Raw genomic sequence first — 16,079 nt, forward strand, 5'->3', positions numbered from 1 at the left:
GTCTAATAAGTATGACTTTCCTACATTAACGGCAGACAGATTTCATTACATAGCGGAAGTTCTCATGAATGAATGTCTCACAAATCTGGAAGCTAATGTCACACTCTGTCACAAAGAACATACTAATATTAGTTTCAGTTTTTTACTAATTGTTGGCTTATCCTCACATAGTTGGACAGTATTCTACATAGATAGCCAAAGTGAACACAATATTGATAGTAGTAATTCCACTTTCTTTTCTATTCTTTTTTCTTTTTTTTTTTTTTTTTGAGATGGGGTTTCACTATGTTGCCCAGGCTGGACAAACTCCTGGGCTCAAGCAATCTTCCTGCCTCAGCCTTCTAAGTAGCTGGAACTACAGGTGTGTGCCACCATGCCTGGCTAGTAATCTTAGTTCCTTCATAAAAGAGTGTATGACTGGGTTTCTAGGTAAGCTTGAACAGGAAGGTAAACTGGGTTTCTAGGTAAGCTTGACAGCTTGAACCTCAGTCACTCCCACACATACCTGTGACTAACTCTTCAGAGTGTCTCCAATTCTTTTTTGCAAATAGATTCTAACCTAAAGTAAACAAAAGTGAATTTCGAATGACACTAGCAGTCTACTGTAAGTAAAATGTGTCTCAGAACAAAAGAAGTGAACACACTGAGCACATTCACTGTGTGGGTGATGGGGGAGTGCTCAGACACAGCACACGTCTGAGCCGTCTGCTGCAGCTCTTTTCTGCAAGATCTCCTGTGCTGTTGATGCCATTCAGTAGCAAGCAAAACGCAGGCACACTGGTGGGACCACAGCCAGCAATTAAGTGCCTGTGTCCCAGGGTCTCCTGATTCAATTATGGAGAATCCATTTCTTTTCTTGGAGCACTTCGTATATTTAATGCATGAGCATAAAAGCATGTTTCTATCCAGATTCCCACCTTTCTCTTTGTTTATATTGCATGGAATTCTACATGTTACAAATGCAAAGAGAATTGAATAAACTTGTTATCTGGACTGTTAAGAGTTTATCATCTAAGACAAACGGTGATCTAGGAGCAGCTGAATAAAAAGAAACAGTAAATCAGTATCTAAGAGACGTAATGTAGTCTGTCATCTACAAGTAAAGGGGAAGTACATTTAATGGCCAAGCTACCAGGGAGAATCAGGCAGAAGTTAACACTTAGGGTGTGTCTTTTATGGTATGGGCACTGTGGTCGGCATTTCACATAAGGTCGTATTTAAAGTCCTTGGTTATTCCATTATCCCGAACTGCTTCCCCTCTGATGAGGTCATCTGCCTTGATAAATGACCAGAGAATTGGGCCTAGATGTTTTAGTTACACCTAGGTCCCTAGCTCCTTGAAGGCAGGGGCCATGTCTTAAATTTCTTTAGTATTTTTACAGCATAAAATGCTTTGTTATAATTGGTACTGAGTAATAACTTGGCAACTGATTCAGAAGGATAAATGTTCTTTCTTAGCATTTGAGGGAGGGAGGGTAGTGCCTGTGACTGACAATTTAGCATTCCCAGAAGGTTTATATGGTGGGTCAGTAAAGAGAGCCAGGCATTCCAGAGAGGGTGGCGTTGACAAGTTGTGGAGGTGAGATATGCATAGCACATGCAACTTGGACAGAAGAGAGATTGGGAGGAGTCTATAAACAGGAGCAGATGATTCAGGTCCACGAAACGATGGTGAAATGGGTTATTTTTAATGCACTCAATGAGAGGCTCTTTTTGAGCAAGGGGATTTATATGTACAAAGAGTATGGAATAATAAACTAACAGCCCTCTGAAAGGTGAAGAGATCCTTGCGATAGTCCAGGAATGGGTTGGTGAGGATCAGGACTAGAGTGGAGGTAACACTAATAGCAAAAGTGCGGTGGATTCAAGATATTGTGGAGGAAGAGCTGGTTGACTTTTGCACAGCCCCTTTAGCCAAAGAGTGAAAGATGACCTCAGGGTCTTCCTGTTGCTGCTGTTGTGATTGACAGAGGTTGGAAAATGTCAGTGGCTTCTGAGGCACTGGGGACAGGAAGGCGGAGAGCGGTGGGGTTAGGGAAATGTCCTCATGTGGACTGAAACTCCCTGTCTTGAAAACCGCTTTTAACAAGCAAAAATATCACTTGGCAAATATTTGAGATAGAGCACAACAATTTTCACCAAATTATTCTTCAAAATTGTTCTAACTGAATTTTTAGGTTTTTCATCTTCTCTTTAAGTTGCCATACATTTGAAAAGTGATTTAGTTTTCTTGTCTCTCTTCCTTCTATTAACAACTTGGCTATTAATGAAAAGCAAACTTTAAGCAAATTCAACAAATGTGTTTCAGGATTGCTTATAGGCATTTAGTTCAGCTGTCTTCTGGTTTTCCTGTCACTTGAATGACAAAACTTGCTGATATTTACCTGAAATAGATTACTAAACAGACGAAAGTAAAACTTAAATGTATGAGACTAAGAGAAGTATATGTTATGTGTATCTTTTTTGCTTCCATTATTATTCAGACTGATTTTCCTCAAACTTTAATTTCTACATTAGAAAGCCAGTTACATAATAATTTTTAAAACTTAGACACACTTACTGGTGATTTAAGAACAACTTAATACCACATTTCAAAAAATCAAGTGTTTAGGATACCACTGAGGCCAACAGGTACTCAGTGAACCATGTTTGTTAAATCACAGTTGCTATTGATTGACTAGCACTAGCATGTCAGTGCTAGTGTTTAGTTCACTTCCTTAGATTTTACTAAGAGACAAGTACAAAGTAAAAGTTAAAAATACATGTAATCTCCAACTTTCAAATCAGCACTTCAGCCTTTTTATAAAACACCCATGGACCTTGTTCTAAACATTCAAATTAAATTTTGAGAGAAACACCATTTGCTTTATATAGCATTGCTTAAAATTCTAAGTCACAACACACCCCCTTTCATTGCCCTTCACCTAGTTCATAACCTCATTTAGTTATATGGGTTTTAAAGAACAAGTTTCCCTTTTCTATTAGTGTGATCATCTTATGACCTCAATTAGAGAGAGGAGTAAAAAGGCTCACAAATCCAAAAATAACTCCATTATCCATGCAGAAAGGGTCCGTTTTTCTTTCCTGCGTTCCAGATGATATTTAACTAAGTGGCAATCGATCAGTCTAATGTCTGGCTCTCGTTTTTCATAAATGAAGGGCTGTGTCTTTAAGTGATCGCAGGCTGCTTGTGCCAAAGGCAGAAGAAGCTGCAGTATCAGCTTCTGAGGGAGAGAGGAGTCTGAGGCATACGGTAACCTGCAGGGCGAAGCGAGTCTGCCCGCAGGGCCAATGGCACGCCTCCTGGCTGAGCTTTGAGTGTAGATGGACTGACTGGTGGGTGGCGTGGCCACCTGTGCGCTTCTCGGACAGTGCAGGGGGCGGGGGGAGTTGGAGACAGAAGCTGGAAAATGGGCTGCTCCAGCAGCAAAATGTGCCTCTATTCTCCATGTGCAGGAACAAGGGTAATGAGTATTTGTTTATAGTGCTTTTCTGGAAGGCTGTCAGGGACTACTGCAGAGGTTGTCTGGAATTAGGGGAAAATGCCTTGAATGACAAGCAACTCTTGCTGCAAAGGCCGGTCTCATGATCTCTGCAATACCGTGATCAAGATGCGGTGGGAGCTCCGTCTTGGGTAATCCTAGTGAGAGTATTTTCAGAGAGCTTTGAAATTCTTCGTTTTCCTTAGTTACGCCCCGGTGCTAGGGAATCTACCTTTTAAAGAACCATATCAAATTACTGTATCTGTGTAAGTATGTGTGTATGTGTGCTTGCTATGAGTCGCTGGTAACTTGAAAATTCTTCTTCACTGCAAGGTTGATCATTGCTTTTCTAATACCGCAACAGCTGCCTGGTTTTCTTTGGTTTGTTTCTCTAACATCTCTTATAGCTGATCCCAAAGATCATTATCTTTAGGAAATAGCGTGTAGCTGAATAAAATGGATTTCATTTTGTCTTTCAAGGATTATCTTTTTGCTGTAGTTTTATAACGAACTTTTTGTCTTTCTTTTAGAAGTAAAGGATTGGCCTTGTAAGGAAACTTTTTTATTTGCAAATATAGGACAAAGTGCATATGAGTGCCTATGTTTAGAACATTAAATATTTATCTTAAACTGATTAGGTCTTTATTGCCCTTGGAGGAAGAGGACGCATTGCGTCTTAAGTACAGTATGCATTAGCTGAAAGGTTCTATGGATCAACAGTGAAGCATTGACTCAAAGTAAATATTTTTAAATGGGCCATTCACTACCTCAAGGAAAGTTTCCCTAGGACCTGTGAAAACACAGATTTGCGAAACACAAATTTCCTTAACAACTGAGGGACAACTGTGTTTTCTTAACAACACAAATTGTTAGCCTAAATGATTCACATCTTGGCTTCTCAATTCTGGGTCTCGTTTTTCCGTGTGATAACAAATGTGTATCCTTACTGAAAGGGACCCTCTTGAAAACGTTAGTAACTTGATGTGTGTTTTCCGCAGCGGGAGGAAGTGCTGAAACAACACAAAACCCTGTCTCAAGAACTTGTTAACCTCCGGGGAGAGCTAGGTAAGAGCTTTTTGTTGTTGTTGTTAAATTTTATGGGACAAGGGGAAACTGGTAAATGTGGTTATCCTATCTGTATTGTGTCTAGAGTTGCATGCCGGGAGCTGTTAGCTCTCCCCTTTGGTATCCGTGCAAACACTTACTATCGACATTTCTTTTGAATCTTGGCAGCTTGACCTCCAGTTCACAGAATTCCTGGCACTGATCTGACTAAGCCTAGCAGAGCTTCTGATGACCAAAACATTTCTCTTGCTGAAGAGAGGGACAGAATGATTTTCATAATTTGTGAATTCCTGTTAAATAATTCCATCATTTCTACCCCTCAACCACTTTTCAGATGACAGTGGTGAGAAAATCCCCTCTGATAACAGTAATCACGTTATACTTCCAAGGGATGATCTGTGACTCCTGAGCATAAAATTAAAAGGATCCGCCTATTGGAGTAGCCTGACTGAAAAAGGCATATTCTATGCTAATATACTTTGGATGGGACTTGGTAGTGAGTCACCTCCCACCTCCACCAGTAGCCCTGTGTCTCTAGTACCTACCACCCAGCCCTTCCACCTCTGTTTCCAAGCAGAATTCTGTTTTAGCTCCTGCCTCTCCCATAAGTCTTTGGGGTACATGGAATAGAGATAACATTGCCTTTTCCACCTCAACTACCATGTTGGAGTGAACTGACTGAGTGGGGTCCCCCTGTCTGACCTGGGCTCCTCCGCCAATAGAATCAGCTTTCTGCTTTAGCTTCAGCCAGGTTTGGAGTTGTTCATCAAAGGCTGTTTTCCTTGCCCTTTGCAGTTTTCTGTGCATGCCGACAGTCTCCACTTAAATACACACAGCTGAGGTGTGTGTATTAATAATGCAAAGGGAATAGTTGGAGAATCAAATTGTATTCATCCTGTTCTGAGAGAAACTGCCCGTTTGTCTCTTGGACAAGACCAGAGTTTAAACACTGCCAGTCCAATATGCTGAATTTGAGCACTCTTGATTCTACCACCCCCATCTCCACCAGGGCAAAAAAATCAAAGGACAGGAATGTAGGGTCAAGACTTACTTTCTGCTGCTTCTTTCCACCTCTCAGTGAGAGGTGAGACCGAACTCCTGGCTGTCTAGATTCTTAATACCTGGCCAAGACATCAGTCCTGACCTTATCTGAGACTGTGGACATGGAGGACTCTCTATGGAAAAGTGATTTTAAGACAGATGAAACTTCAGAACCCTAAAGACTTGAGATTACTAGTGAAATAGTTCAAGGAAAGCGAGCCTGAGAGACAGTTCAGCTCTTGGGGACTCTGAAGGCTTTCTGCCATATTACTTTACGTGACCGCTGCCCTTTTGATGACCCAAATGACCAACCTAATTTGCTCGTGTCTGTGCCTTAAATATTGTAACAGATATAGAGCTAAAAGATCAGAAAAGAGGCCTTTGTGTGTGTGTTTCAGAGTTCATTATGACCCAGTGGAGGCAAAGGTGTGGTTTGCCTAGCAGTTCACATTTCAGCCTCTCTCCCAAATCAAGGCAGAAATGAGAAAGGAACACTGTGCTCATTCACTCTGCTTGAATTGGGCATCCTCTTTTTACAGTTTAGTGGACAGCGCAATTAAGCAATTTAAACTGGGGCCCAGGTACTCAGCACCTCCCGTGAGTCACACCATTTGACAGGAAATACCCGTAACAGTTTGTACCCACTGTCATCTTTCCATTGGTGATAAGGAGAGTGCCCTGGCGTGCTTTTTCTGCTGCTGCCAGCATGTCAGGGTGCGGTGGTTGGCCTGTTCAGATTGTCCAGTCACCCAATACTGGCCTCTTAGGGCATGTGTCACTGCTGCTGTGGAATCGGGCAAAGTCTCTCCAGTAACAGCATACAACATTTTGGGAAAGGTTTTGGTTCTGTAAGTGGAGGGACGCGAAACCTATAAAGCCTTCTGATAAAGCAGTCGAGGAAGAATGCTCTCAAAGTCACCAGTCGGGTTGTTAATTTTAGCGTGAGTGGGGGTGGGAAAAGATGGGTTTACGCAGCAAAGTTGAAAACCCAGTTTTGACATTTGAGGCAGTGGAGCCCAGTGGTTGGGACCGAGTTGCCACACTATCTGGGTTCAAATCTCTGTTCGCTGGGTGACCCAGGGCAAATGGCTTTACATCTCTTCTGTTTCATTTTCATCCTTTGTAGAAAAAAATGGCAGTCATTTTGTCTGTCTTAAGGGTGGTTGTGAGGATGACATGAGGTGATACATTGTCAAATGTTAACTGCTGTTAAATGATAGATATTGGGATGCAGCTTTACAGCTGTGCAGTAATTAACCATGGTGGCCCTTTGGGGAGGCCATAAACTACACTACAGAATGGAATAGTAATTAGACTAAATATTACTAAAAATCCATCAGGACAGGCACATCAGAGTCAAATGGAAATGAGACCTCATCAGTTCTCTCTTAATACATTCTGGAGTCAGTAGTCTAGGATTTTGTCCATCCACTCCTAATTAGAAGTTATCCACCTTCTTTGACAGTTTCTTCATTGGTGATATGAAGTCAATATACATTTTACTGGGTTGTTGAGGAACTTAAACAGTAGTGATAAATGTGAAGCAATGACACAGTGTCCAGCCCATCCCAGCAACTTGAGAAAGGAGAGCTGCCACCATCAGCAAAGTCCCTGCCTTTTCTCTCCAAAATAAGGAAGGGGTGGCAGTGAGGGTGGGGGGTCATTGACATCATTCTCCCGTTGGTAATTTTTCTTTACCCTCTCTATGAAAACTGAGACAAGGTACCCAAACTACTAAGAAGTACAGAGAATAAAGGACAACTCATAAACTCAGGAGCAGTGAAACCCTAGCAAAGGATAATTCATAAACTCAGGAGCACTAAAACCTTCAAAATCTAACAGCCTCTGATTGTTCCCACCATTGACTGACTTTCCCATCGTCATCTCACGTGTTCTGATCAGTGTCCTCTACCTCCAGGTTAAGCCAGCTTACCTCAAGTGCAGCCTGCGCATTTCTGCTGTCTGAGCCACACCCTCATCATGGAATGACTTACCATTTGCTTCTGTAAATACTCTTAAAAAAAACAAAAAACAACCAATACCCCCCCCAAAAAAAAACAAAACCAAGGTTACCCTCCTTCCATTGATTTCCTTAATATTTCACATTAATATGTTTACTGTATCTTGTGTTTTCCTATTGTCTTCAGATATTAAAAAGTTCTCAACTGTAGAGATTCCCTCCTGCTCCCTATGGAAAAATATATATAATATACTTTACTTTTTATGTAAAATTGATAATTTTTTTTTTTTTGAGTTGTAGTGCAGTGGCACACTCATGGCCACCCCAGTGTTGACCTGCTGGGCTCCTGTGATCCTTCCGCCTCAGCTTTCCGAGTAGTCAGAACTACAGATGTGTGCTACCACACCCAGCTAATTTTTTTGATTTATTGTAGAGTCGAGGTCTCACTGTGTTGCCCAAGCTGGTCTCGAACCTGCAGGCTTGGGCAGTTCTCTCACCTTGGCCTCCCAAAGTGCTGGGATTACAGGCGGAGCTACTGTGCCCGGCCATTGTTAAATATTGATGGGCATTTGAGGTTTTGAAGTTTCCTTTTATTTAAGTACAATGTATAAAAATTAAAGATAATTTTTAAACAAGAAGAAAACAGCCCATAGCTCTACCACCCTGATGCAACTTTTATATTTGTATGTTCCCTTTTCTTCGTTTATATGAGTATTTACAACTTTGTACTCTGATTTTTTAAATTAAGGTATAATTGTCCTATAGTGGAACACGTATTGTTCTATTAGTTTTGACAAACATATACACTCCTACAACTTACGACCTTATCAGGCATTAGAACATTTCTGTCACCCTAGCAAATTCCCTCATGCCATTCTCCAATGGCCCCGCCAGCTCCCAGAAGCAGACACTGATCTAATTTTTATCATTAGAGGTTAGTTTTTATCTAATCTAGAATTTATATGGTATGCTATTTCTGTGTGTCTGACTTCTTTCACATAGCTTAATATTTTAGAGACTTGTGCATGTTATTGTATGTCTTCTTCCCTGATCTTTTTAACTTAACATGTCAAGCACTTTTCCACATTGCCTCATGGTCTTCATTATGATCATGTTTAATGACTATGGGCAAGTCTGTTGAGTGGATGTCCCATAATTTCACTTACCCCTTAAATAGTGTCATAGTCTAGCAAGGGTTTCATCACCAGCTGTTTTCTCATCCTTTCCCAGGGTTTCAGCTACTACCTCTATCATGATGATGCAGATTTTTTTTTTTTTTTTTTTTTTAAGTCTTCTCCTTCCCAAGCTGTAGGTGCGCTCTTCCTAGTGAGAGCTGCCTCCCGTGATCTGGTCCAGTATAATCAAACCTTCCTGGCTGCCCAGTCCTCTGCTTCCTGAGTATCATGCAGTGTCTCCTCATCTAGACCTATTCCTCAGAGTTCGTCCTCAGCATCCATGGTGATATCATTATTCATGTATCATCCAAACTAACAGCTGAATTCATACTCCTTTTCCTCCATCTTCCACAAGCTTATCAGTCTGTGCCCCAATTATCATGCAGCTCCATCCCTCCTCAGCATACTGGATGCTGCTGTTCTAATTTAAGACCTGTAATTCCTTACCCGGAAGATACTACAGCAGCTGCTTGACAGATCACCTTGTGTCCAGGCCCACTTCTCTCTTCTTCACACATTTCCTGGACTCTACATGTAATCAATCTTGCATGTGTTATCTGCTGGACATTTCCATTTTGGCCCTGGGAAAAAGTTCAGACATACTAAAGCACACCATTTATGATTTGACTGATCATAACCTTCCAGTTCAACTTCATGTCTGGACTCGCTTTTTCCTTTGTTTGTACCTTCTGTCTCCTCCCCAGGTCCCAAGGATGGGTTCATTCATACCTCATGTCCACACCTTTTGCACATGTTATCCTCTTGGCCTAAAGCTCACACTCCTCTTTTCACTACCTTTCTCTCTTTGACCTCTCACACTCCTTATTTACTCAATTTTTAAGTCTTGACAAAAATATCTTAAGTTGAGTTGCACCCAGATCTTTCAAGCAAGTTAATTGTGGCTTCTGCTACCCTTTTCTGTACACACTGAAGACTTTGTTCTTTCAGTTACTTGTTTGTAGACCTCTTCTCAGCATCCAGGACTATGAGCTCTTCAAAGACAAGGCCAATATCTCCTTCATTTTTGCAGCTCTGTAACCTTGTGCCTGGCCAGATGCTGAGATTTCAGTGAATGAATGATTTTACTACTGAGAACAGTAGCTAGAGAAAGGTGGTTTTCTCTTTACAATGTGCTAATTCTTGAGGGTTTTTGTGCACAAATGTTTTCCTATACACTTTTAAAATAACATTTCTATATTATATTGAAAGTGAGCTATGATTCTCTTGGAAACATGCCCGACAATGCCAGTTAATCAGCAAACATTTTTCCTCAAGGTAGAGGATAAATTAATGTTAATTTCAATCCTTTATAGGCAAAATAGAGGGCCATAATTATGATCCTTTTGGGTTCCTGTTTCTTTTTATTAATGTGACTCCTTGGAATCACATATTTCATCTAAATTAATGAAGAAAAAGGTATTTTATATTTCAAAATTATTTTTTAGCCATCAGAATTAACAGCTGACTCAGATCTTTTTGTTTTACATTAGACTGATTATTTCTATTTCATGAAACAAAAGGAATTTTAATCCTTAATTCACTAAAAATTCCTGATATTCCTATAATAATTATGTAAAAGATTAGTTGAGTTTGCCCTTCATGTGTAAAAATTATGAGCTGAGTATAGCAATATAATGTATTGAGTGCCTACTCATCCCTAACAATGTTCAGCTCTAAGTCTACAAAGTTTGCATTTTATTTTTTTAAAAAAATAGAGTCTCAGAAGTTAAGTAACTTTCCTAAAGCAAAAATCAAAGAGCTTGACTAAGAGCCAGAGATAGCTAGACCACCAAACTCCTAAGAATCACAACAGGGAAAACGTGATGAAACTATGTAAAAGGTTGGACAATTATTTGAAATAAATACTAATTTGTATCGATAACTACTTTTGGAATATTTTTCTTCTAATCAAGATTTTAAGAAGTATCGTTAAAATATGTCTTACTACCTACTGGGGTAAGTAACTTGCAAAACAGTATAATGCCAAAAACAGTATTCAAACTGCCTAATCAACACGTAACCAGTATCTATGAACTTCACACAGCCTCACGCTATATGGAATGTGTTCATTCTTTTACTGTTCCAGTTTTGTCTTCTGCACTTTTGGTTTAACAAGTCTGTGCATTTAGATCAACTTAAAAACTTTTTACAGCTAAGTCACTTTTGGATTCTAGAATTTTAGAAGTGATTTTTCTTGAAGTAGACGTTAATGAAAAAATCTGTTAATTTAATGAAAACCAACTGTACACCAAAACAGAGCGAAGTATCTCTCTGAGTTGTTTGAAAACAGAGTTGATAGCTACCTCAAATTTACCTCATTCTTTTTCTGTTCGGACTGTCCTACATTTGTACTTTAGCTGGCTGAATTGATAAGTAAAAGGCTACATCCTTTCACCTGAAGAGATGAAAGTGTTACCGGTGATATCTGTTTTTGAAAGCCCACTGAGTATTCTCTTTGTTCTAACACCAGACTCTCAATTCTTGATTTTCCTAATTTAATGCCAGTTGTCTAGAACAGTGATTCTCAAACTTCATTGTGTAATACAATAGACCTGGTTAAAATGCAGATTCCCAGTTCTCACAAGCATCGATCCTGACTTTGGCTGGAGATGGAGTCTAAGAATCTGCACATTTAATGATCAGGAAGGGATTCTGATGCACGTGATCCCAGGACTGCACTTTGACATAATATTAGCAGTCTAGAATGTGGTATAAAAGTCAAGTTAGCTATAGTAAGAATAATATCAAATAGTTTCAACTGATTTGAGTTCATTCTTATCTGTAAGCTTCCACATTTAATGCACTTGTACCAGCTCTTTTGACCTTTGGGTCCTAAAAATGATTCAACAGTGAGAAGAGGCAGAAATCACCTTTTTATTAACATCGCATTTATTTCTTGGATTGAAATGTGCTTTCTTTAAAGTCTACCACATTTTTCTCAGGCCTGAATTGTAGAACATATTGTTGGTGATTCAGCTGTGCTTTCGTCTCCAATCCACTTTTATTCCTAAATGTTTTTGTTTGTACATGGAATGTTTGCTGTTGTGATAAAGGAGAGCATCTGTCTTGCAGCATGTTGTTGGCCAGTGAATAAGCTGAAAAACAGCTAAGTTATTTCATACGTTTCATCAGAGGTGAGAGGAGGAACATTGGCAGGAAGAAGCTTGAGGCTCAGGGGAGGCCCTGCTGGCAGCCAGGCTTGAAGATCCAGATGGAAGATAGGCTGGCTGGGCTGAGTTATCTGCCCACCTGTGAACTAGACTTTGTCAGGACTAAATCATTGTGGGAAGGGGAGGTCAATTTTTACCCACCTGATGTTGCAGTCTTCCAGCAGTGCTCCCACAAGGGAATGAACCCCTGTTACCCCAAAGTGTCCGTTGTATGTATGAATTAACTTCTCTCCTCTGCATCTCAGACTGGGAAAATAGCCGGTCAGATCCTGTTTGGTGTCCTGTGCTGTGGCCCTCAAAGAGGTTTGAGCCTTAAATTCAGTTCTGCCATTTCAGTTCCCTCTTCAGTAAAATGACATTTGTGATAATACCTATTTTATTAAAACATTGTTGTGTTACATGAAACAGTGAATGTGAGAGTACTCTGTAACATATGGACTGAGTTTGAGAGGTGAAGTGGTTGTATTTATGGAAGGATTGATTTGATAGTGCAGGCTTTTTGTAAAAGTACGTTTCTAATTATGATTCGTGGAAGACTTTGAAATTGACTTCATACTGATTCATTGACATAATGTCCAAAAGCAATCAGAAAGTCATTTGTAGCTAATTTGAAATTGAGAAAAAGACCTTTGTCTACCCTATATCTGCCAGATTTCTTGGTCTTGCGAAAAATTGCCGTTAGGGAAGCAAACCCTGGAGCTCTATGAGTAAGTGATCATTCCACAGACAATCTGTGAAGACTTCTTCCACAAAATATCATAATAACACTGTGTTTTACTTTATTCTCACCAAATATAAGGTTGGCAGAACAGGCGGTATTCACTCCTACTTTGCATATGTGGACGCTGGGGACAAAAAACTGGAAATGCCTATTTGTGGGATTGTCTAGGTTTCACCTTTTTATTATTCTTCGAAAGGTTACTGCCAGTCCACAAAGTATCAGTGATTTTTTAAAAATAACTTCATGGTTTACTTTTTTCAGTGGTATCACTACCTCCAATTTCAGAACAGATTAGATCCTCCTTTAAGAGAGTCACCAACATAGTCACTCGCCCTGGATGTGTGTCATGATAGGGTTTCTCTTCGTAGAGGAATATTATAAAATCATAACGCTACTGCAGGAGATGGTAGTGCCCTCCCCCCCCCCATTCTGTGGGTAGAGCACAGAAGTAAGATAAAGTTGTATTTAGCCCAGGAAATGTACTGGCTGTGTGCAACTGGAGAGAGGAGTGAAGGAGGGCAAAATTAAGAGCAGCAGGTTGCCAGAGAAAGGGTGAGAGAGGAACCCAGGCAGGCAAGCAGAGCTGCACACAGGTTTCTCATTTCCCTCATGGGCAGTACAGAGAAAGGGAACTCTGGGAGAGGAAGGGTCACCACTCACAGCAGGCTTGTGAGAGGACCCGGGGAAGGTGTGTGTATGCAGTTTGGGAATGGAGTCATCTTAGCTTACTGTTCATCTCATTTTTCTGTCACAATCTCTTATCTGGCACCATGAAAATCTGCCAGACCTTCCAAGCGACCCTGTCCTCCTCAGTTTTATTCTTCCCTTCCTTTTTCATTTTGAGGTCTGAGTTAGGCAAAATACATTGGGAAGGTTCTGTAGCATATGTCAAGAACAGTGGCAGTAGAAGGTAAAGCTGGAGGTGGATGTATATGGCACTGTAATACCCATGTATGTGCATGCATGTTTATCTTCTTTGAATGCTAGACAAGCAGTGCTGCTGCTTTTTTTTTCCTTTTTTTTTTTGAGTTGGAGTCACTCCGTCGCCCAGGCTGGAGGGCAGTGGCACACTCACAGCCACCCCAGCGTCAACCAGCTGGGCTCAGGCAATCTTTCTGCCTCAGCCTTCCAAGTAGCTGGAACTGCAGGCGCACCCTACCATGCTTGGCTAATTTTTTGATTTACTGTAGAGATGAAGTCTCACCAAGTTGCCCAGGCTGGTCTCGAACCCGTGGGCTCAGGCAGTCCCCTCACCTCGGCCTCCCAGAGTGCTGGAATTACAGGCTAGAGCCTCCGGGTCCAGCCGGGTGCTTCTTTTTTAACTGTCATATTCTGCTGTGGAACCCCAAACATGTGTTTGAGAAAATTTCGAACACATTTGAATCGGTGAACTCTTGCAGGGTTAGTCATAATAGCAACGACATTTATCTGCACCCTTACCCTGGTCAGGCACTGAGCCATGTGCTTCACATGTGTTGTCTTGTTTAATCCTATAAAGAAGGCACTAATATCATCTCCATTTAAAAAATGAGGAGGCTGTGTTCGGTGACTCGGTCTGTCATCCCAGCACTTTGGGAGGCCGAGGTGAGTGGATTGCCTGAGACTGCAGGTTCGAGACCAACCTGGGCAACTTGGCGAGACCTTATCTGTACAATAAATCAAAAATTAGCCGGGTGTGGTAGCACGCGCCTGTAGTTCCAGCTACTTGGAAGGCTGAGGCAGAAGGATCGCTGGAGCTCAGCAGGTCGAGGCTGGAGTGGCCATGAGCATGCCATGGCGCTCCAGCCTGGGCGACAGAGTGAGACTCCAACTCCAAAAAATAAAAAATGAGAAAATGTAGGCTTAGAAAGCTTAGGTAATTTGCTCAGTAAGTGGTGATATGGCAATATTTGAACCCACATATTCTGGCCTTATTCTATTAAGTCATTTACTTATGTTCTTGAGCATTAAAATATTTTTGCTTGTCTTATAATGAGGCACGCTAGTTGATATAGAAGCTAAGAAAGTGCTGTCTCATTTCAAAAGAATATCAACAACTTACGGCCATGGCTGTGTGATGTTTATTCTGTGAACAGTGCATGTATCAATCAGCAAAGGAAAATGAGTCTCCACGAGACGGCAATAATAAAGTCTGACCTCCCCTTTTAGAAAAACCCACGAGGACTAATTAAGTAATGGCTGCACTCCCACTCCTCAGGGATAACTGCCGAGGGACCTGGGAGGAAGCTAGCTCTATTTTTCAGAGTTTATGTTGAACTATGGCATTGAGCAAAGGCCAATCATGTGGAAAGGTCCACATGTCATCCAGATAATTATTTGAAAAGCAAAACTTAAGGCATTTTGCCACTTTTTGCTCAGATATTCATGAGTTAAACTGTCAGGGAGTGTCTCTGTCATGACGTTTTTATGTCATTGGCCAATAGTCCTCAGGGCTGGTTCATTCCAGAGTGAAAATATTCACTTCTAATCTGAACATGGCATTACATTTTAGGGATGGCTTTGTAAATGAGTTGGTTTTTTAACTTTCTATATTCTAGGAACTATATTTTTCATTGTAAGCTAGACTGCTGAGGATAGCTTTTGCAGTTTACAAATGGGTGTACAAAAAAATACAGCCCAACAGTTCTTTTATAGGCAGTGGTCTTTGGTGTTCTTAATCATATACATGTTTTTAAAAATTGGCTAAAAACCCAGGCTCAGTGGCTCAGCCTGTAATCCCAGCCTTCAGGAGGGATTGAGTGGATTGCCTGAGCCCACAGGTTCAAGACCAGCCTGGGCATCTTGGCGAGATGTCATCTCTACAATAAATCAAAAAGATTAGCCAGGCATGGTAGCGCATGCCTATAGTTCTGGTTACTTGGAGTGCTGAGGTGGATGAATCGCCGGAGCCCAGTAGGTTGACACTGGGGTGGCCATGAGTGTGCCACTGTACTACAGCCTGGGTGACAGAGTGAGACTCCAACTCAAAATAAATAAATAAAAATTGGCTAATGGAATGATTAAAACAAGGACAGAAGGATGACTTTGACTTTCTTGTGAGGGTTGTGTGTTTGTGTAATACCTTCTTTCAAACAATTGCATCTCTCGCCAGGGGAAAATTCCGTGCTTGCTTGTTCCAAGTTCTGAATGATTTTGTGTTTGGTTTTGTTGGGTGTCTGATTAATTTAAAGCAAGTGGAATTCTGGAAAATAAGCAAGAAGAGATGAGACTGAGGATGGGAGTGAGAGCATACACAGGCAGCACCATAAATCCATCCTATGCGGTTGTCAGTACAAGGGAAAGTCCACGGCCGAAAATCACAGGATGGGGCCCCCCAGTACCTACACATAGTATGTCACAGCAGACCAGGAGCATTCTGAGAACCCTTTACGCCTCGTTTACCTGTGCCTCCTTTTAAAAATATTTCATGAGTCTTTCTGCCAAATAAATGGTTTTTTGGGAGCCCAGGCCAGTTAACTCAAACGA

The 16,079-nt window shown here is 41.0% G+C and overlaps 1 protein-coding gene across 4 annotated transcripts in view; it reads left to right on the forward strand.

Annotated features, from left to right (window-relative positions):
* The window catches only part of MTUS1 (microtubule associated scaffold protein 1), a 114,187-nt gene that overhangs the window by 79,389 nt on the left and 18,719 nt on the right, over positions 1–16,079 (forward strand). For all 4 annotated transcript variants that reach the window (XM_008060884.1, XM_008060885.1, XM_021713834.1 and 1 more), the window contains one exon: positions 4,481–4,547. In XM_008060884.1, the coding sequence (XP_008059075.1) occupies positions 4,481–4,547 (67 nt within the window). The remainder of the gene's footprint in view (positions 1–4,480; positions 4,548–16,079) is intronic.

This window comes from Carlito syrichta, unplaced genomic scaffold (assembly GCF_000164805.1).
Source record: "Carlito syrichta isolate Samal-C Ts95f unplaced genomic scaffold, Tarsius_syrichta-2.0.1 Scaffold304757, whole genome shotgun sequence".
Lineage (NCBI taxonomy): Eukaryota > Metazoa > Chordata > Mammalia > Primates > Tarsiidae > Carlito > Carlito syrichta.